This window comes from Schistocerca serialis, chromosome 7 (genome assembly GCF_023864345.2).
Source record: "Schistocerca serialis cubense isolate TAMUIC-IGC-003099 chromosome 7, iqSchSeri2.2, whole genome shotgun sequence".
Lineage (NCBI taxonomy): Eukaryota > Metazoa > Arthropoda > Insecta > Orthoptera > Acrididae > Schistocerca > Schistocerca serialis.
The window spans coordinates 549,442,658-549,466,620 of NC_064644.1; the positions used below are offsets into that span (position 1 = coordinate 549,442,658).

At 38.0% G+C, this 23,963-nt stretch overlaps 1 protein-coding gene across 1 annotated transcript in view; it reads right to left on the minus strand.

The window, feature by feature from the left end:
• The window catches only part of LOC126412412 (nuclear exosome regulator NRDE2), a 160,695-nt gene that overhangs the window by 121,859 nt on the left and 14,873 nt on the right, over positions 1-23,963 (minus strand). Inside the window, exons 2-4 of the mRNA XM_050081997.1 lie at positions 21,675-22,038; positions 11,942-12,067; positions 11,602-11,842 (exon numbers count right to left, since the gene is read on the minus strand). Of these exons, the coding sequence (XP_049937954.1) occupies positions 11,602-11,842; positions 11,942-12,067; positions 21,675-22,038 (731 nt within the window). The remainder of the gene's footprint in view (positions 1-11,601; positions 11,843-11,941; positions 12,068-21,674; positions 22,039-23,963) is intronic.

Sequence of the window (23,963 nt, forward strand, 5' to 3'; positions counted from 1 at the left end):
ATGTGGAAAAGACAAAGTGTAGTGGAGGAAAAAAGGTTTGGCATTTGTACCATTTTCTTGTTATTAAGTGGAAAAATGTACTAATCTGTTGTTATAAACACTGAAAGATGTAATGGGGCTTTCTAAGTCAAACGCAAACAATGTCATTTTATCAAAAAACTTCAACATTTAATTGTCATGTCAAGTTTTAGTTAATCATTTTCTTATGTGAAAAAGTTTGTTTTTATGTAATTGTGTTTGAAACAACACTAAATCACCACTGAGCCTGTGTAAGTCAAATACACTTCAGTACGGAAAGTAATTTGCTTTAATATTTGTCAAACACAACTTTGTACAGTTCCATTATTTTGGTGTTATGATTTTGTTCACATGTGCAGCTTACAAAATTATTGGTGGGCTATTGTAATGGAACTGCTCAACACACCATGTTTTTCATGAAGTACTGGAGATTACAATACTATGCAGGTGAATGTAATGACCCTCACAATAATCTATTAAAGTAACACTTATTGTTTCTTATTATCACTCAAAAAGATAAAATTGTGACTATGATTTGAAAATATTGTCATTATTTGTATTTATATGATTTATTCTGAAAACATTTAATAAGATGTAGTAAACTGTGTTAGACTCCTCAGATGTAAAGGTCAATGTGTACACACATCTCTGTACTGTGACTTCATGTATCCCAGCACTAGCTGATTTGTGTTTGTAGCAAGGAGTTGTGACGCAGTTGTAGCGGTAGTTGTAGTTGTTGTTGGTTGGACTCCAGAATCTAGTATTGCACGGTTACGAAGGAATGAAATGGTTGCAAGCTTGTTGAGCTGTATTGAATATTGGCTTTTGTAAATGTTTCCTCCAAAGTATGCAAATTATTCAGTACTGTGAAGTGAATGGATCAACACACATTAAAAAATGGAAGTGAAATTTCAGTTCCTGAGTCATTTCACTGTACAAATATAAAAGCAATAATCCATCCCTCTTGTAGGAAGCAAGAGCACTGAAGTAGAAAACCTGCCAAAGAAGAATTCTACATCAATGAGAACAAAAGTTAAGCAACATATCAACATATATTGTTTTTAACAGCCACTTGCTCATTTTATGTTATCACACAAACAGTTGTATTTTTATTAAATGCTTATATTTGCTGTATTAGTTGGTTTTTCTATTAGTTATGCCAATGGAATGAGGAGGGCTGTTAAAACCTGCACAAATGCGATGGCGCAGATCTGGTAGATTACAAACTGGTGTCTGGTACACTTGATTATTGATAAACACCCACAGAAAAAAATTAAGTCACATAACGGCTAGCCTTCTATGAGACCAAGCAATTGGGCTATCTCTTCCAATCCAGCAATCTGGAAACTCATGATTCAAGAATGCCCTCATAATGTTCACAAAATGGCATGCTGCATCATCTTGTTGAAAGATCACATCATGAGAAAGTCATAGCACAGCAACATGTCTATGTGTGTTACTGCATTTACTGTAGGCTCCACGAAAGAAGATGGGCCTATAACCCTGTCCTTCAACAATCTACAGCACACCAGTACACGGGGGAGGGGGGGGGGGGGGTCTTTCAATTCCCCACACATGACAACTGTGTGTGTTTATCGTGCTAGAAGTGTGGAATGTAGCCTCATCTGAGAAAGGAGACGAAATCAATGAATACCGTTTTCAACTATTTTTGTCAGGATTGGCTCCACAAATGCCTCCCATCATCGCCTGTCCTCAGGCCTGATTTCAAGATGAAGCTGTAGCCTGTACACATGTAGCTGCAGTCTCTCATGGATGACAGCGTGTACTGCCGAGTGAGGCTACTGTAGCTGCCTACTTGCTTGTTGGATTTACTTATGTGGACTCCACTGGAGGGTCATAACGGTTTTCAACAGTAGCCTCTTAACTGTGTGCTTGGTGTGGTGGCCCAACATTGAAAGTGAACTCCCAGTTTCCTGAAGCCGCTTGTCCCATTTCTTGATTGTTATATAATTGGGAACATCGTCAGTTGGTTGCAATCCATACATACACTGAAAACGATGTTGTAGCAGTGTAAGCAACTTTAGGTCCGTGAGAGAAAGCACATAGAACGCATTCTGCTGTGCAGTCCACATGACTCATGACGTGAGTTTACATGAGCATAGCACTTACACAGATGTGCACGCAGTACCAACTGTCGCAAGCAAACACAGAAAACATTTTTGAGTTACCATATTTGTAGAAGGGAACCGTCAATAAATATCTCAATTACACCTCAAGTTACTACATTTTATATTATTATATGTTTAACTCAGATACCGTGTATAGAAATGCTACTGCAAACACGATGGTGAATGTAGTATCATAGCCAAGCCAGACACACGGCCAACATCCACAACAGTATTGGAAGTTTACATACGTAGTAGCTTTGCAAATGACGAATGCATGATGAGTTTTAAGAAATGAGTCAGATCGTTAAGGGGACAAAAATTTCATTGTGATGAGTGAGTGGAATTTGAAAATACAAAAAGGAAGAGAAGAAAAAATAGTTGTAGATCATGAAGCAAGGGAAATAATTCAAAGGGGAAGCTGTGTGGTAGGATTTTGTACAGAATACAATTTAATCATTGAACACTTGTTTTAAGAATCATGAAAGAATATTGTATTCTTGGAAGAGATCTGAAGACCTTAGGCTTCACACCGATTCAGATTTTAAAGTGCAAAACATTTATGTATTGTGGTAAAATTAGTTGCAAGTTTTGATGTTTGGCTTACCAGAAGGGACACAAAGCCTTTGCCCAAGTAACAGCAATGGCAGGCTGGCTTTCCTTACCATGCTGCCAGCAGTTCAGTTGTTAAAACACCCCTGTTGCCACACCATGGATAAACAGTACAATATAGTCTCGTGCATTAGATTCATCTGTGTTCATCAGCTCTCATTGTAAAGTGGTATTGTCTGGCACTGAAGTGTTCTGCAATGTTTTTGGTGTTGTACTAATAATTGTTGTTTGAATATCATGGCACATATAGAAGTTTGTATGTTAATGATATGGCAAAATACTCTCCTCTTTGTGTGCTATCATTTCCCAAAACATTGTTTCAATATCTCAGACTGTTTATGAAATATGAGGGATATATGAAAATTTCGTTCTGAGTGTCTCACTGGAGCATACATTTGTGACAGAGCGCTTTATGTACATTCCACTTTCTCGACACTGGAGACAGATAGAGATATCCTTTCAAGTTTAAAGAATAATTCAATATGTTATCTAAATTTCATATGCAGCAACCTAATAAGCACCAAACGGTAATTCATAGTAACCCCTATTTTTCACTGCAAACTTTAAGAATTACTTGCAGTAGTTTATCTAATACTGAAATACCACAATAACTATGATCATTAACAAAATGATAGGCAGTCACCTTGAAGATGACACATTAAGCCATAAGATGTGTGAGAATCAGAGTTCATTACCAAATAGTTTCTTTAAAATCATTTGACAAAGACTGCAGTCCAGCCCGCTTTCACTGCTTCCTGTTCACACAGTCAAGTGAGCTTGACACGTTTCGCATAGAGTAAGCCTGGCTTATCATCACCTGTTCATGCATGTTCATGAACTGTCAGAAGTTTCGATTAGTTTTAAATACACTGCAGCAGCAGATGCAGATGCTGACTATAATCTAAATTGCAGATTAAAACTGAAGAAATTTGAGAGGGATGGGGCCTGGATAAGCTGAAAGAAACTCTTATTGTGGAGAATTTCAAAGGGAACACTATGTGACAACTCACTGAAACAGAGAAAAGAAATACAATAGAAGATGAATGGGTAGTTTTGAGAGATGAAACAGCAAAGGTGACAGAAAAATAACTAGTCAAACAAAATTTAATTTTATCCCTGTTCCTCAGCTTCAAACATGACTGTATTCAATACACTGGAGGTATGAATTAAAAAATGCCTTCAGTCACAACTTTTCGTGTTTTATTAGCTCATACTAAAACTTTAAAAATGCTTTTCTTGGGTTATGTGGTAAGTTTACACTGTTCATCTTTCCCACTATTTCGCACATATTTTCTGCATTTGACTTACAAATTTCATAATCTAATATCAAACCTTTTGGTGACAGGAATATGCATTTCACCTCATTCAAGAAAAAACATAAAGCATGCATTAAAACACATTACCACTGATGATGGACCCACAGGGTCCGAAATGCATCATGTACTTAATAAAACATGAAAAGTTGTGACTGAAGGCGTGTTTTAATTCATACCTCCAGTGTATAGTCAAACACAGCCAGGTAGAAGAAATCCTTCAATAACACATGGGGTATTGAATTTAACTGACAGAAGGACAAAATATAAAAATGCATCAAATGAAGCAGATGAGGGGTTACAGACGTTTAAAACCGAGATAAAAGAAGTGCAAAATGGTAAAGCAGAAATGGCTACAGGAGAAATCTACACAGATTCAGAAGGATGTAGGTTGCAGTAGATACTGGGAGATGAACAAGCTTGCACAGGACAGAGTAGCATGGAGAGCTGCAACAAACCAGTCTCACAACGGAAGACCACAACAACAACAACAACAACAACAAGTTACGGGAATATTATGGAAAGGGATGAGGAAGAAGATAAAGATGAGATGGGACATACAATGTTGCAAGAAGTATTTGGCCGAGCACTGAGAGACCAATGTTGAAACAAGGCACCTGGAGTATATTACGTTCCTCAAAATATACAAGATGGGCAAAATCTTTTCAGACTTAAAGAAGGCTGTAATAATTCCAGTTCCAAATAAGGCAGGTACTGAACTATCATTTTAATAAGTCACAGCTGCCAGATATGGACAAAAATTAATTAGAAACGAATATATGTGTGCATGTATATCTCTATAGTTCTGGATAAGGATCTGTCTGGAAACCAGCAAAGTTCTCAGTCTTGTTTATGTGCCTTTAGATGAATAATCATTTCTACTACTCAGTGAGTTGGTACCTTTACTCCTTAATTTAAATGTTAGAAAATATTTCCTGAAAGTAACTGTCTGGAGGTGGTGATGGTGGTTAGTGTTTAACGTCCCGTCGACAACGAGGTCATTAGAGATGGAGCGCAAGCTCGGGTTCGGGAAGGATTGGGAAGGAAATCGGCCGTGCCCTTTCAAGGGAACCATCCCGGCATTTGCCTGAAACGATTTAGGGAAATCACGGAAAACCTAAATCAGGATGGCCGGAGACGGGATTGAACCGTCGTCCTCCCAAATGCGAGTCCAGTGTGCTAACCACTGCGCCACCTCGCTCGGTAAACTGTCTGGAGAACAGAAGCTTGTGAAGAGTGGTTCTGCATAAGACTGCTGAAGATGAGATGGGTAGGTTGGATAACTAAAGAAGAGGTACTGAACACAATCAGAGAGATAATAAATTCATGTCACATCTTGACTAAAAGAAGAGATATTTTAGAAGCATGCATTATAATCATAAGGCATCAGGGAATGTGCTCTGGTAATGGAGGGAAGTGTGATGAGTTAAATTGTAGAGGGAGATCAAGGTTTGACTACAGTTAGAAGGTTCTACTGCAAACAAGTTGTACAGTTATTCTAAGATGAAAGTGACATGCAGGTTACATTAATATGGCAAATCAATCTTCGGACTGAAGACTATAACAAAATAAAATGTTAGATGTTGAAAATTAGATGAATAAAAGTAACCATTCTGTGCACAGATGATGCACTGTACACTCAACAGGTGCATAAATAGGATTGAAATAGGTGCTTATCTTTCACACAAAGTCCTTCCCCAGACGCACGCATGCACGCACGCACACGCACACACACACACACACACACACACACACACACACACACACACACACACAAAAGGTCAATGTTTGGTATTTTCTTACAATTCACACTGTCCCATGTGTCACCATCCATCAGTTGTTTCCATCTCCAGTTGTCTCAAACACGGCCGATTCACTTCTCCTTTGGTCTTCCTCTTTTCTTTAAGCTTTCTACCGTTTTTTATTATATTTTATTTACTTTAGTCCTTAATTTAAATGTTAGGAAATATTTCCTGAAAGTAACTGTCTGGAGGTGGTGGTGGTGGTTATTTGTCAGTTCACTCTTGAGGAACGACACTGAACAAAATCTTGACAACAGTCTCAATCACGTTTATGCACCTGTTGACAATCTAGCACCTCAGATACATTTACAGGATATTTTTAACCTTCCAGTATTTGTATTCTACCCAGGACTTCCCAGTAAGATATGACAACATGAGCTAATGCCATGCAATGTCTGGCTTGAACCCTTGACAAGTTCTACAGCAGATGCTAACTGCTCTCAAAAAACGTAAATATAGAGAAAATACTCGAGATTACTCATTAATACGGTATACAGCAACATTGAAATACATTGTAGAAATGACTTATTATAACATGTGAAGCAACTGAATAATTTGTTTATAGTTGTACAGCAGGTTTCAGTTGGAGATCATTTTTCAGTACAAGTTGTACAAGTACAACTAAATTATTCAGCAGCTTCACATGTTACAATATGTCATTTCTACGATTTATCACAGCTGTGGAACACATCAAACAAAAACTATGTCGCAATACACGTTTTGCTTTTTTAGATGCATGTATGTCAAGTTGAGAAGCATTTTTGTCCCATTTTTGTAAAGAACACTTTGTTTACAAGGTTAATAAATGCTGTTTCTGCTAAAAACAAGTTATTCATCATCATTTTTTCTATCAACACATAGTATATTTTGAAAGTTCATTTCATTATAAGTAAACCAGGTGTACCAGACTTCTTCAAACTTTTAAATGCTCGCAAGTATCATTTCTCCTGTTGCTAATTCTCACAAAGACAATGTACAAATGCAGCCAATATCATGTAAATTACTCTGTTCTCAGCCTTTCTCATGTCCTGTATTTAAAATCGTTGTCTGTCTCACAGTTTCTCTGTGAACTGCATAGTTCAACCCAACACAACCACCTCTGTAGCTGTGTATTTAAGCAAACTGACACAATACAAGTAATACTTGTATTTTTCATTACATATGCAAATTTACCTGTATCAGTGTATTGACTAGTTGTGTGTTCAGCAAGTGTTTGTTGTAGGTGTAGAAAGTCCTCACCATGTTTCCCCTCATCCTTTCATAGAAAGTCCAAGATTTTTTTTACAGAAGAGTAAATTATGGCACTGCTGCTCTTAGCTGACGATGAAGACTCCAACAACTATGTTGATATAAATGAAAATGTACAAGCATATGGGCTCAGGCTGACATAAACCAATAAAATTTTCTCAAGCATCAAGTGGTAAAATACCCATGAGCTTTCGGATGAGTGTTCCTTGGCCACCATCAAGTGGTGGCTGATCTCACACCCAGAAAAAGCATTATCCCCTCATAGTGCATCATATAATTTGTCACACTATCTGTGAACTTTCAAATGTGCACACCAGTATACATAACAATTCCACCCACTATCTTCCAGATGAATGTTTTCGGCCATTGTCAAGTGCTGACTACTTGGCAATGCCCAATGAGCACTCATCTAAAAACTAGTATATATTTGACCACTTAACACTGTTGCTGGAAACATGAGAAAAATTGTATTAATTCAGATGTGATTGTTTCTCCAACTTGTGAGTCTTTGAGCATGTTTGATACTATAGAATCCTAATGACCAGTTAAACAGACAAAACCTGTTAGTCACAAGTAAAGAATGAAGAGTCATAACTTTACTTTTGATAAACTACGAGCTTTGGCCTGGTTAATGCATTAAACACTCAAGCACAATTCTCTTACCTCTACTTTGATGATAAATTAATGGATGGAACTGTTATGTATAATAATATGCACATTACAAAAGTTCATGGATAGTTTGACAACTCTTATGGGACATAGTCGAGGACTGAGGGGTTTGCAGTGACAATGCCATACAAAAGAATCCTGTTTTACTTCAGTCAGGCAAGTTAACTTATCCCATCATAGCAAGATAAGTATGGCAGTCGAACGTGTAGAATCCTGGAGAGAATGTGGCTATTGATGAGAAACACATTGCGTTTTGAGCAGAATGTCTCTTGTGGAATCAGAGGACTGGTGACAGCTGTATAAGTGGCTAAAATCTTATCTACAGAACAGGTAGCACAATAAAGTTTTAGCCATTATGAAATTTTTGGGCACAGCAGTGTCTGACTGGGGAACAACACATTGTGGAATACCACAAGGATCTTTACTTGGTTTCTATTATTTCTCATATGTATCAATGACCTACCTCTGTCCTCCAACAAAGCAACCCACTTCACAAGGTATGCAATATGTATTGCAATACACAACAAAACATCCACTAACGTAGATGCCTATGTCAATCAATCGCTCACAGATGATCTGTACTTATGCATAACGAACTCACTAGCAACAAACCTCAGAAAAACAGCTATATTGTATTCAGTTCTAGCCATAAAAGCCAACAGGAGATTTTTATTGCACATGACATTCAGTGGAATTATTAGGTGGTCATATTGATTGCAGGGTTAACTGGGGGAGTAACATCCTCGTAACATTTGTTATAAGGACTGAAAACAGTGTCTCAAAGTTATCCTATTTTGGTTCTATCCATTCACTTTTGAGTTATTGGGGGAATTTATTGGCAATGAAAAAAGTATTTAACCATAAGAAGTTATTAGTGTTATGTGTGGAGAGCTATGAGGTATCCTTTGCCACAGCATTTTAAATCAATTGGGGATACTGAGCACTGTCACTGTTGTTGTTGTTGTTGTTGTTGTTGTCGTCTTCAGTCCAAAGTCTACTTTGATGCGTCTCTCCATGCTACTCTATCCCGTACAAGCCTCTTCATCTCCAAGTAATTACTGCAACCTACGTCCTTCTAAATTTGCTTATTGTGTTTGTCTCTTGGTCTCCCTCTACGGCCGGCCGCGGTGGTCTAGCAGTTCTAGGCGCTCAGTCCGGAACCGCGCGACTGCTACGGTCGCAGGTTCGAATCCTGCCTCGGGCATGGCTGTGTGTGATGTCCTTAGGTTAGTTAGGTTTAAGTAGTTCTAAGTTCTAGGGGGCTGCTGACCACAGATGTTAAGTCCCATAGTGCTCAGAGCCATTTTTCTCCCTCTACGATTTTTACCCCACCCCACACTTCCCTCCAGTACTAAATTGGTGATCCCTGGAGTACTAAATTGGTGATCTCTTCATGCCTCAGAATGTGTCCTACCAATCAAACCCTTCTTTTAGTCAGGTTGTTCCACAAATTTCTCCTCTCCCCAATTCTGTTCAGTACTTCCTCATTAGTTATGTGATCTTCCCACTAATCTTCAGCATTCTTCCGTAGCACCTCATTGCCCAAGTGTCTATTTTTTTGCTTGTCCAAACTAAACACTTCATACAAATACTTTCAGAAAGGCCTTCCTAACACTTAAGTCTATACTCTATGTTAAAAAATTTCAAATCTATACTCAATGTTAAAAAATTTCCCTTCTTCAGAAACGGTTTTCTTGCCATTGCCAGTCTACATATTATATCCTCTTTAGTTTGACTATCATCAGTTATTTTGCTTCGCAAATAACAAAACTCATCTACTACTTTAAGTGTCTCATTTCCTACTCTAATTCCCTCAATATCACCTGATTTACTTTGACTACATCCCATTATCCTTGTTTTGCTTTTGTTGATTTTTATCTTATATCCTTTCAAGATATTGTCAATTACATTTAACTGCTCTTCCAAATCCTTTGCTGTCTCTGACAGAATTACAATGTCATCGACAAACATCAAAATTTTTATTTCTTTTCCCTGAACTCTAATTAATTTTTCTGTGGTTTCCTTTACTGCTTGTTCAGTGGTTGAATAACTTTGGTTTAGGGTACAACCCTGTCTCACTCCCTTCTCAACCACTGCTTCCCTTCCATGCTCCTCGACACTTATAACGGCCATCTCATTTCTGTACAAATTGTAAATAGCTTTTCTCTCCCTGTATTTTACCCACACCACCTTTAAAATTTGAAAGAGAGTATTCCAGTTGGCATTTTCAAAAGCTTTATCTAAGTCCACAAATGCTATAAATGTAAGTTTGCCTTTCCTTAGCCTATCTTCTACGAGTAGTCATAGGGTCAGTATTGCCTCACAGTTTCTCTGGAATCCACACTGATCTTCCCCAAGGTTGCCTCTATCAGTTTTTCCATTTTTCTGTAAAGGATTCATGCTAGTATCTTGCAACTGTGACTTGTTAAACTGATAGTTTGGTAATTTTCACACCTGCCACTACCTCACTATATATCTTTCCAATTGTGCCCTTCATAAATGATAATCCTTCTCACTATGAAATAAGCGGAACACACTGCAGACATAACATGGGAAGAAAATATGAATTATACAGCAACCCAAAAAAATCCGTCTCTACTACAAAATGTTATAAAATGTACTAGAACCAAAATCTTTGATTATTAATTAATATTAAGTCCTTACAAGATAATAACAAATAATGTAAAAGTAGACAAAATAAGCATTTACATAAAAAACTTTTTAATCACATAATGCATTTTTAACAGATATATACAGAATGTTTATCACATTTTTAAGATTTTGCTGCACCAGTTTTAATTTGTCTTTCTGTTTCATTATCTAATGTTCTATAATTCACAATAAATTGCCTTTGAACTTGATGAATCCAGCAGAGTGTCTGTATAATCAATCACTAATGTTATACAATTCATAATAAGGTTCCCTTTTATCTCAGTAGTAATTGTAAATGAAAGAGATGTAACATTAAATTAAACATATTGACTCATTTAACATTCTCATGCCAACACGCGCCAGTGGATCTATGAAATACATATTGTAAAAATCAATATATTTTAGACTTTAGCTGTGCTGCCACAGATTATATGCCGCAGAAATATACTGAGTGAATATATGCTTGCAATACCATCTTCAGGTTAAGTGGAATACCACCAGGGCAGATCTTTTAGGTTAGCTTCTCCACACACAATTACAAACTGTACAAAATATTTACATCACATCTGATGTTCCAACAATGCACAATGGAGACAATGATGTTTTTCAACAAATGAAACTAAATCTTTCACATTATATATGCAGCACATATGTGTGCACAAACACATTCATCTCCCCCACCCAAAAAAAAAAAACGCACACACACACAAAATACGGAGCCCATAAACAACAAACACATGAAAAATCTTGATTAATACTTCACACAAAACAAAGATGAGACTTCTATTTTTTACCACGTAATATCCAAGAAGATCACAATACATAAAATAAGAGGAAGGCAACCACTCAACCATAGCAGAATTATGTGTGATGGATGCATTGACAAAGAATCATCAGATAATTATAAATCTTCTGTAAATGTAAGACTGAATTTTCTGATTTCTATTCACTGGTTTTAATAGAAGTAGCAGCCATTTCATAGTGCCTTATCAACACTGTCATCAGATCTTTAGCAGATGCATAGGAAAGCCACAAGCAAGACAGGACATATATAATGGATAAGGCCACAAATTGTGAAGAGATCTGCATAAAAAATAAACCAAAACCCAAAAAGGAAGTAATAAACGCTATTATTACAGGTAACCCAAGAAAGAAATTTACCTGGTAATTGACATACTGAATCCACATGTCAACATCATTTGGATTCTTCGTTAAAGCAACATTGTATTCCTCTGTTTTGCTCATGATTTCACTCTCTTGTTTCTCACATGATGATACCCCCTTCCAATTTTCTGCTTGGGAATTCTCTTCATCAAGACAGTAAAGATAATAGCGATAATTTCTCTTTTTTGCTTTACGGGATGGTAGTTTTCCCAGTGCTTTATGGTGGTTGCACTTATAACTGAAATATGAAATACATTACATTCTTTATTATGCAATTATGTGAAACTTTCTTTAAAAGTCAGCATAATGTGAACTAAAATAATGATTGAAATCTCACACTGGGACTGCTGGTTTGTAAAGTGTATCAACTTTTAAGAATCCCTTGTTTGGACATTTATCCTCATAAAAATCTTCAGTTTTTTCTTGGCTGGGAATCGCACATACTGGACTCTCATCTCTGCTTCTACAACAAGAAAACAAGTATTTTCAATAGTATGAAGGAGAAATACCAATGCGTCAATAAGTTTAATGCTTTCACAAATCAAAAAGTTCCATTTCACTTTAATGGTGGTGGTTAATTTACAATGTGATCAATTTCTGACTACTACAATACCGTCCTCACGGCTCACCTACATATGGCAATGTATATGTACAAACAATCTTTGTTACATGTACATGTACTGCATAGACTATGCTTGTTAAGTGTAACTGGTGCTTGAGGATGGAAGTGCAATATTTCAAAAATGATCATGTTGTAAAAAGACTGTTGATTTGCACTAATGACTCAACATGGGATTTTTTTTCAAGTTTCATTTTCACATTTGAGTTTAAAATGTGTGGGATAGACCTATGACATCAACTGCCCATGCAGCATGTGACTGATTCAATTTCTGGTTGCAATAAAAGAATGCTAGCCTAGTAGCAAAAAGTTTCTTGCTTGTATTGGAAAGAAAGCATGCTATGGATCTCCAATGATTCCATGGACACAGGGTTAGTAAGAGTGTGCAATTTCGACATGTTAACCACAAAAAGCACTCTGATGAGCAATGTCAGTCATATTACTAGCCTGGAAGTGAAGATGCAAATGTCTGTAGGAGGAAGTAACTTCTGGATGAAATGGTGCAAACAGTGGCAGCGGTTGTTCTGCTGGCATGATGCGCCACTGCATTACAGGCTGTTCTTTTACAGTCTGCTTATCTTGTAGCTTCAGGACGGCTTGTAATTATGTATGTTGCTGCACTTTTTGTTCCATTTGAAGTTTTAGTTGCTGCCATACTTTCAAGAATTCAGATCCACATTAACTGCAACTTAGTCTGCTGTCCAAGCACACACACTAAGTTTTGAGTCCTCATCATTTATGTACATCTTTCTGGTGTAGTATACATTTTTTAAGCAAGCTTTGCACAACTCCCAAGTACAAGACTAGTTTGTGCTTAAATGCTGTGTGCTGTGTACATAATGGATAGCCAACCTAAAAATCCTCCAAGGAAGTCTATTGTCACACCACAGTTGAAATGGCCACCAAGTAAAACAGTCCAAAGAAACACCCACAGAGAGACAGGAAGGTAGAACAAAGCACGATATCAGTGACAGATGTAGGCAAAGCACAACTCAGTTCAATGTGACTGTGCTTTACTTGGCAGCAAATTGTATTAGCTGTGTGGATGTTAGCAGTGTTGTGCATGTGATAACTTTATTACACTGTCTCCCAGTGGTCAGTACAGCACATTCTTGCTTATAAAATGTGCTATAACCCTGTATGTAATACTTGGGATGCACACCGTCGCACCAAGCCACCAGCACACTATGCTTCAAATATTCTGACAATGACATCTGTGCAGGACAGCCGCCAGAGGCCATCTCTGGTGGGCCACGTGACTTGTGCATATGACACAGCACCCACCACATCTATCACAACCCTCCTCTTAATAAGCACAGTGCAGTAGGCATTTACACTCATATTGTGTTCTTAGTTACTGTCAGCAACTGCTTGTGTCTGTACATGGATTGTTTGTATGTTTGTGTCTATGTTCTTAGCTGTTGTTTGCTTGTATATGGAAGAAGAATAAACTTTGGTTCACTGTGGCTGTACCGTTGCTTGCACCTTAAATTACGATACAACTGAGGATGAGTGTGGTGTTCACTTCCGCATGCTCAGTCTGTTGGCTGTTACTTAGGTTCTTCTGGCAATGGAGGCATTGCTCAAATCTCTCCTCAAGCAGAAGCAGGCTCCTATTGTTGCCATCATGAACTTGTCGGCCACACTGTCTATGCAGGCTCCCCTTCCGTCAGCGTACCCACCACACTTTTCCACTCATGATAACGCAGCCAAAGAGTGAGAGTCTTACAAGAAGCAGCTTTGGCAACATTTCCTTGACTGTGGTATCACTGATGCAAACATGTCTACAGCTTTGTTCCTTTCTATGATTTCTGCTCAGAGTTGTTGTGCCAGATAATCCCTCTCCACAAGCCAGTGTCACTTTTGTTTGGTGAAATGTGTAGGTTGTTGTCAAATGATCACCATAAAGCAATGCAGTGTCATTGCAGCACATGTAGAACTCTATCATTGTCATAAATAGTCCCAACAAGCCCACTGGGCTTGGACAGCTGAACTCCAAAGACTCAGTCACAAACATAAGTTTCTTTCTGATGTTCATCATGATTCCTAAGCTGATTTTATGGTTCTCGACACCATGATTCGGTTTGCTGCTGCCAAGGAGGTGCATCAACACGCACTACAAAGCGAGAATCCATCTTTGGCTGAAGTGTTAAATATTGCTTAGTCTTTCAAGGTATCTCATGCTGCTGATGATCAGATTGAATCCTGATGTGACATCGCCACACCAGTTCCTGTTCACAATTATTGCGCATCAGTCAATGCTAGTCAGGAGGATGATGTGGTAGCCGTACAAACATGGCCTCCACACCACACTGGGCAGCATTGTGGCAAACAACAACAAAATAACAAACCACAGCAATGCCAATGCTCAGTGCTCCCATCTTGCTCATACCGTTTCATGCAACATGAAAGGGTAACTTGCACTAAGTACTGAGTGGCTTGCAACAACTGTAGAAAAGAAGTATATGTACATGGATGTTAATTTTGTGCCTCCAGTGCTGTCAAATCATAACAAACTGTTGATCAAAGTACAAGTGATGGACCAAGTGCTCGAACTACAAGTGGAGAAGGGTGCAGCTGCAACTTTAATGAACTCTCAAACTTATGTGGATTTGGGATCTCAAGCTCTGGTTCCTGTTACTCAATGTTTGGTGTTACAACAAGTAGCATATTCCAATTTAGGGGCAATTTATGGCCTCCGCTATGTATAAAGCCATGGTATGTTGCTTGACTTTTCTGGTAGTGGATGATGCTGACACTGCAAATTTGTTTCATCTGGATGGTTCCAGTGCTTTTGGTTTTTCCATTTTGGACGTGGTGCACCTCGTTTCCAACCAGGCCATTACTAGCAGTTAGATTCTCTGTGTTCTGAGTTCTCATTGCTTCTCTCAAATGTTTTAGGTTGTGGCACTAATTTTGCAGCCCTATTCCAGTTGCTTTGCATGATCGAGTGAAAGTGGAATTGTGCAGGCACATAGTAGCATGTAATACAGCCTATTACATTGAGTGAGTGTGAGTGGTCTACCCTCCCCATGACTGTAAAAAAACCGATTGGTCAGCTTCGCCTCTGCAGCAACTTTAAAGTTTTAGTTAATGCTCAATGTATCACTGACACCTAACCGTTGCCCTGTCTGAATGATTTATTGGCTACATTCGCAGGGGGTCAGATTTTCTCCAAACCTGACTTATCTAAAGCCTATTTACAGGTTCTGTTGGATGAGGATTCTAAATGGATTGTTGTGGTTACCAAACCCTTCGGGCCGTACCAACATCAGCACCCTAGTAATTTTTCAACATTTATAGGAGCAACTGACAATGTCCGTTCCAGGGTGTATCAACTATCTCTATAACATGGTCATAAAGGGTGCATCCATAGAGAAGCTTTTATCTAACTTACACACTTTGTTCATGGTCTTACATCGCAAGGTTGAAATGCAACTTGGCCAAGTAACACTTTTTTCAGCCATCCATTTTGTATTTGGGGTCTGAGGTTTCTCAGGACAGTGTTATGCCTTTAAGTCGTTACAGCGCCGTGGTCGTGACACTGCCTTGCCTTACAAATGTCAAAGAACTCCAAGTATATTTGATTAAAATTGCTTACTATCAAAAATTTATTCCATTGTGGCCGCACTGGCCCATCCCCTCCACAAGATGGTATATATGAATGTTGCTTTTCAGTGAACACCAGCCTGTGAGCATGCATTCATGCTTTTGAAATCAAAATTATATTCTGCTCCTTGTCTGGCTACTTTCCATCCCTATCACCACTTGGTTTTGGTCACAGACACCTCTCCATATAGATTCAGGCCCATTTGCACACATCAATATGAGGATGGTTCTTAATGTCCGGTACCTTACATGTCAAAAACACTCAACTCCACTCAGCAATGCTACTATCTAGTAGAAAAGGAAGTGCTTGCTATCACCTATGCCCTCAAAAAGTTTATTGTGTTCTTGTGTAAGTCTAAGTTCCACCTTTCTGCTGACCAAAAACCCTTGGTTTTGTTCTTTAATTCTCCTACTTTGTTGCCAGTCGAAGCAGCACACATTGTCTCCAGCATTGGGCCTTGTTTCTATCTTGCCGCAATTATGAAATACATTTTCGGCCTACCGCACAGCATGCCAATGCCAATGCCCTGACCCAACTTCCGATGGGACCAGATCTTACTCTTGATCAGGATGATTTCCTTTGTTTTCAATTAGATGCTGGTGAGCAATATACAGTGGAAGGGTTCCCTATTAGGCTCTCAGACTGCAGCTGCTGTCACTACCAATCTGGTTTTGCAGCAAGTTGCTCACCTCATTCAGGAGGTTTGGCCTGGCGGGCCTCCAGGCATGTCTTCTGATCCTTTGTGTAACTATTTTCCCTTCCATCACTGCCTTTCGGTATTTGACAGTGTTGTTCTCTTAGCTAAGGATTGGACTGTGGCCTAGGCAGCATGTGCCTCAGCTCCTACATCAGGCTCACTGGGATCTCTTACCAAGCTATTGACCCGTCAGCATGCGTTTTCGTACGGCATCAATGGTGACACTGTACTTCTTGTCATGGCCTGCTCTCGGTGTGCTGCTCAACAGCCAGCACAATGGGCTATGCTCTCTCTGTGGCCCGCAACGTGCAGCGTTTGTGGGAATACAATCCTGTTGATTTGACAGAACCCTTCCTACATTCTTACTGGTTGTTGGTTGTCAATGTTTCCTCAAAATTTCCATATTTTATCCCCTGACCTACGATTCAGGTCCTCTCCAAAGTTTTTTCTATGCTTTTTATATTCTTGTGACAGGTAAAGATCCACAGTTTGTGCCTGAGACCTTCCATGATTTGTGTGCTTGTCAAGGCATTCACCACATATCTGCTCATTCTTCTAACCCAATCTAAAGGCAGGACAGAACATCTCATCTACATGTTCAAGGTTCGAATGAAGAAGTATGTCATGGTATCCTACACGGAAAACGCCTTTACAAACTTCTTGAGTTCCTACAGCTTTATGCCAGTGATGGATTGGAGTCTGGCTGAGATGCTCAATGGTCACCACCTACACACCCTCCTCCAGTAGTTTTGTACTGTGTTAAATAATATGTAGTAAGTATTTGGAAAACTACTTAAGAGGGAATTATTTTGTGGGCTGTCAAATGTTGAAAAGTTTTCTACAGTGAGCAGAAATTAACGATTAATTTATAGTAGAAATGTTGTTGGGCAATTTCGAGTATTGGACTGATTCATTGTGTACTGTAAACAGTGATCCATTTCTATTGTTAGCAGTACATATATTGAGTGGTTGGCCGATTAGTGAGTGCAATTTGTTGTGTTAAAGCTGCACGCACTGCGTAATTGTGCCACTGCAGGATCTGTGTTAATTTGTAATTGTGAGTGAGCCGCAAGCTCACTGTATTGATAGAAATGGATCTCGATACTTGTTAAACAGAAAGGTAGTGAACCAGAATCTTATACTGAAATACACACAGAAGATGTGAAATTTGGATTTAGAGGTGTACACTGGACATTACAGGAACTATTTTAGTAGAGTTAAACTAAAGAGGAACTAGCTACTACTGCTTTGTATTGATGTGGCAAATGATCTTTTTTCTTTCCAGGCAGGGATTATACTAAGTTTGCAATATGTCAACACCTTAAGAGGCTCAATTTTTGATTAATTTAAATTAAGGATCAAATTGGTGGTGTCACTTAGCTTTCTTTTTTTTCCTTTTTTTACGTTACCAATTTGTGTGGGTCTAATTTCGTAGGAACTGAATCACGCATGTGCAATTATATTGTTGTTGAAGAAAAAAGGCTACAAAGAAAACAAGGTGAAAAAAATGAAAACTGAGTCCCCCGTTTTAATAATCATTGAGCTCTACTGTTCTCAGCAACAGACATAAGTCCTCAACTTATAAATAAAAAAAAATAAAAACACCAAGAAAAAGAAGAAGGAAAAATAAGTACAACACAATGAGATTATAAATGATTTTAAAAACTACTTAAATCAGAGAATGGTGATAAGGTTCATAATCAAGAGTTATAGAATGTAAGCTTTACGGTAGTAAGATTAAAGATAGTGACAGCACTGAGTCTAGTAATGTCCTAAAGAGATTCTTAGGTAGAAACAGTCTGACATTAAAATATGTAATTGCTGATAAGCACAGCGAGTGTATTACTGAATAGCAACGAATTATGTATTACATCTCAGATTTTGTGTGTGTGTGTGTGTGTGTGTGTGTGTGTGTGTGTGTGTGTGTGTGTGTATGTGTGTATGTATGTCTATCTCTATCTCTATAAAAAGAATAAATTTTAAAGGAGTCTGTTGCCGACATGTGTATACCGTGTACAAAGGTTTTCAATATTTGAATCAGTACACGTCTTAAAGTTAATACAAGCCTTGGTTTGCCTGTAGTTGTATTGTAGTCACGAGTATTACACCCAACTTTAAAGGAATCGTTTGTCTGCTTACAATCCCACTGTGTTAGCAAGTAACTGATACACTATGTGATCAAAAGTATCCAGACACCCCCACAAAAATACGTTTTTCACATTAGGTGCATTGTGCTGCCACCTACTGCCAGGTATTCCATATCAGCGTCTTCAGTATTCATTAGACATCATGAGAGCAGAATGGGGCACTCCATGGAACTCACAAACTTCGAACGTGCTCAGGTGATTGGATGTCACCTGTGTTATACATCTGTACGCAAGATTTCCACACTCCTAAACATCCCTAGGTCCACTGTTTCCAATGTGATAGTGAAGTGGAAACTTGAAGGGACACATACAGCACAACAGCTTACAGGCCGACCTCTCCTGTTGACTGACAAAGACCGCTGACAGTTGAAGAGGGTCTTAATGTGTAATGGGCAGACATTCATAAAGACCATCACACAGGAATTCCAAACTGCATCAGGATCCACTGCAAGTACTATGATAGTTAGGCAGGAAGTGAGAAAACTTGGATTTCATGGTTGAGCAGCTGCTCATAAGCAGACTGGCCTGCACAGAGTCCTGACCTGAATCCTACAGAACACCTTTGGAATGTTTTGGAACACCGACTTCATGCCAGGCCTCACCGCCGACATCGATACCTGTCCTCAGTGCAGCACTCCATGAAGAATGGGCTGCCATTCCCCAGGAAACCTTCCAGCACCTAATTGAATGTATGCCTGGAAGAGAGGAAACTGTCATCAAGGCTAAGGGTGGGCCAACACTATATTGAATTCCAGCATTACCGATGGAGGACGCCATGAACTTGTAAGTCATTCTCAGCCAGGTGTCCAGATACTTTTGATCACATAGTGTACCTGGTAATTTTCTATGGCAGATGCATTAGTTGCTTATTAACTAGTACAAAGCTGTGTGCATGTGTTTTCTGGGATGTGAGTGGGCATGTTGACTACACACGGTAGATATCATGTACCTCGTGTGCAAACACATTGGTCAGTGGGTGCAACGATATGACTGTTCAGTTGCTGTGTTCAGTGGATTACCATGCCTTGTTGTAGGTTTGGTAGTTCATATTAAACAGAGTTACTTGTTAATTAACTGGTGCATATTGCAGTAAATTGTTTAAGGTTGGGTGTCTGAATTACCTGAAAACCCACACTGTGACATAAGCTACTGCGTGTCATTGTTATTTGTTGTCACTCCCTTCATATTAGATAAGGTCACTCAGTGGCATTATTGATAATTAAGCTCTTTATGCTTGATTGTAAAGCTACTTTTTCAAACACTACTTTGAAATTAGCACCTAGAGGAGTTTACTCACTACATGATTTTTTCATCTACCCTTCCATTACAGTATAATGGCACAGAATATTGCAGGGAGTCCATTACGTGTTTGGAGATGGAAGTTGCAGAAGTGAAGGGACTACAATGTGTTTGAGGCACAGTAAGCTGATTCTCCCTTCTGGTGGTCAGACATGGTTGAATGGAACCTTGAATACATGTTCCCATGCACTCCAAAATTAGGCCACTGTCATATTCAGATGCTCCACAAACATTTAATTCATCTTAAACAAACCATTTCAAGAATCAAGTCCTTTGAATAAAACCCTGCCAAAAAAGGTATACCACACAAAGATAAACTAGAAACATTAAAACAAACAGAAGTTAAAGGTATAAAATTAACAATTGAGCCTATAAAATGAATATCCTGAGAATCCTTTAAATTATGAATTATTGAACCTGCACACATAAATAATAATGCCTTAAATAAAGCATGGGCTAATAAATGAAAAAATGCATGTTTTGGATAACCTATAGCCAAAATTCTTATTATTAAACCAAGTTGTCTTAAAGTAGAAAGAGCAATAATCTTCTTTAAATCAAATTCAAAATTAGCACCCAATCCAGCCATAAATATAGTTATACAACCAATTAAAAGTAAAAATCAACCACAATTATAGGTATCTAATATTGGTCTGAAACGAATTAATAAATAAACTCCAGCAGTAACAAGAGTAGAAGAATGAACTAAAGCAGAAACAGGAGTAGGAGCAGCCATAGCAGCAGGAAGTCAAGAAGAAAAGGGAATTTGAGCTCTCTTAGTTACAGCTGCCAAAACAATTAATATAGTAATAAGCTTTATTTCAAAAGAGTTAGAAATGAAATCATAATAATAAATATAATTCCAACCACCAAAATTTAATATTCAAGCAATAGAAATTAAAATAGCAACATCACCAATACGATTAGAAAGTGCAGTTAATATACCAGCACTATAAGATTTTACATTTTGGTAATAAATAACTAAACAATAAGAAACCAAACCCAAACCATCTCATCCTAACAAAATTTTAATCAAATTAGAACTAATAATTAAAAAACCTATAGAAAGAATAAATATTAAAACAATAATAATAAAACGATTTATATTCTTTTTGCCTGATATATAATCCTCTCTATAATAAATCACCAAAGAAGAAATATATATAACAAAAGACATAAAAATAAGAGACATTCAATCCAAAATTAAAGTTATAACAACTATAGAACCATTTAAATTATAAAGTTCTCATTCAACAAAAACTCTATAATCAATTATTAAACAATAAATACGTATTCCTTGGTATTAGTTTTTCCAAATACAAGGTACACACCACGCATATCTCTCATACCACATAGCATATGTAATGTATCTTAAAACAGTGTAAATTCAGAATCATTGTCATGATAAATTCCTGTGAACAGAAGATGTGGTGAGAAGTTGAAGCTGGGACTGAGAGTCTGTCACAAAAAAGGAACTGTGATTTGAACAAGAACATATGGAAGGAAAGGTAAATGAGAAGTAAATGAAAGAATTGGACCTAAGTGTATAAAAATTTGGCATATTAATGCTCTTCCTGTAACTGGAATAACAGGGTCCCAATATACACAGCATCAGTACGAATACAACTAATAATAGCAGCACACATACATCACCACCACCAACTCTACTACTGTTAATAACAATAATAAATTGTGTACCTTCGTTTCAACTTTTTCTTCTTCTTTTTTCGAAAATAATTTTTTTCTGTGTGATGCTCCTTGTGTCTCCTTTTTTTCCTGTGATGTGTATAAGCTTCATTACTAGTATCAGAATCACTTCCAGATTTCCTCTTCCCCTTCTTTTTTGAAGTAACGCTATCAGAATGTGTTTCCCTTTCATACTTCTTTTCTTTCTTCTCGTACTGTATATCTGTAGTTATGGCAGAATTAGTAATACAGTCTTCAAAGGCTTTTGTCCTGGTCTCACACTGTGTTTCTGATGAAACTCGACAATCTTTATCCTGCTGAGGCAAAGGAATTTCTGGAACCTTTATGTCATGCAGCCATGGCAATTCACCAGTTTCTGTAAACATGTATAGTCAAATCAAAGTGCTATATAACAGCCCATGCATCAAACCTCTTGAATACTTTTGAATAACTGGACTGATCACAAATTACATTACATTAACTCAGCTGAGATAATACAAATTAATAAACAGTGTGTAATCCTGGTCAGAAGAAAGAAAAAGTGCATTGTCAGTTAACAGTTCATTGTCCAACTGAAAAACCTATAAACATCCCCAATTTGTATGTGAGTGACTACAGTAATATGGAGCTCAAATTTAAAGGGAACCAATCAAAACAATAAAAATTTATTTTATGAAGAAGCCTTTGCAGCAAGCCAGAGCAAGAAAGTCTACCACAAAAGTTCTGTTTTAAAGGATAAGAACAGAAATCAATTAACTGTACAGTAAAAATTTAGCAAATGATGACATCAACAAAAATGTATTGCTATTTTCATTTAGCACAATGTCTCTAGAAAATCACATAGAGAAAACAATGTTACTTCCTGGCTGATTAAAGCTGTGTGCCGAACCGAGACTCAAACTCGGGGTCCCAAGTTCAAGTCCCTGTTCGGCACACAGTTTTAATCTGCCAGGAAGTTTCATATCAGCACACACTCTGCTGCAGAGTGAAAATCTCATTCTGAAAACAATGTTAAATCACTAACATTTTGAAAATTAAGAATGTTCATCAGAAGGAGAAAGGAAACAGATAAAGGAATAAGGAAAAGTCTCAATGTGACAGAAAAGATATAATGGCGTAAAAAGGACCTGAAAGAGTGGCAGTTAGAAGTTGTACACAACTGATAGGTCCAAGACAAAAGCTGCTTAAAAGTACAGGATGCAAACACAACATTTTTAAGGAAAAAAAATATTCAAATGTGTGTGAATTCCTAAGGGACCAAACTGCTGAGGTCTTCGGTCCCTAGACTTACACACTACTTAAAATAACTTATGCTGAGAACAACACACACATCCAAGCCCGAGGGAGGACTCAAACCTCCAGCAGGAGGGGCTGCACAATCCGTGACATGGCACCTCAAACCACATGGCTTTTAAGGAAACTCACAAGAAATTTGATAGGGAGGGTGTGAGGATAAAAAGAAAGAGAAGAATAAAAAACAAATTAATAAAGGAAAGAAGATTTAACAAATTGTCTCAGAGCAGGACAAAAACTGATAGCCTGACAGGGTGAAAATACAAACAGAAATAGAGAGCATGAAACTGCACATGAGAACAGTTCACAAAAGGAAATGGGGAAAGATGCAGTATGAGTTAAGACCAGGCAGCCCATGAAAGATAAGTATCTGTTGAGAATCCAGAACCCATTTCTCAAAGTTGGGAGCACTCTTGTTGGGGAGAACAAATTCTACTGGCTAAAACTGTTACACATGTAACAAGGTCCTTTTTATTAGGTTACAGGACACATCCAGCAAAAGTATAAGCATGTTGGCATGCAGTTTTCTGTGACAACACATATTTGCTCAGCATTTGTGTTGGTCATGAAGAAACATTGTCAGTCAGCTGATGATGAATTGTCTACTTCAACGTACTATGGTCCCACCACATGGTGTGATTAACAATGTTGTAACAGAAGTTAAGTGCACAATGGAATGTTACTCTGGAAGGTGCCTGAACAACAAGAGGATGTTAAGTTGAAAAAGGTTGTGAACAACTGCTATAGAGTAAGGACACTAATTGGCTACTGGGTGCCACAAGGAGGACAGCTATTTTGTGTCCATTCATGTGCTCACTCAGTTCTATGTTGGTCATTCCCATACAAAAATCTGTGCAGTGAACACAAGTTAGTTCATGCACAGCATTTACGATTCCACATTTTGTTTTAATAATATCAGATTTACCTGTGTTAGGGTCAGTGAGGTTACATGAGACAAGTGGGACAGTGGGAGTATTTGTAACAGGAAGTTGCTCTGTGTTCAGATCA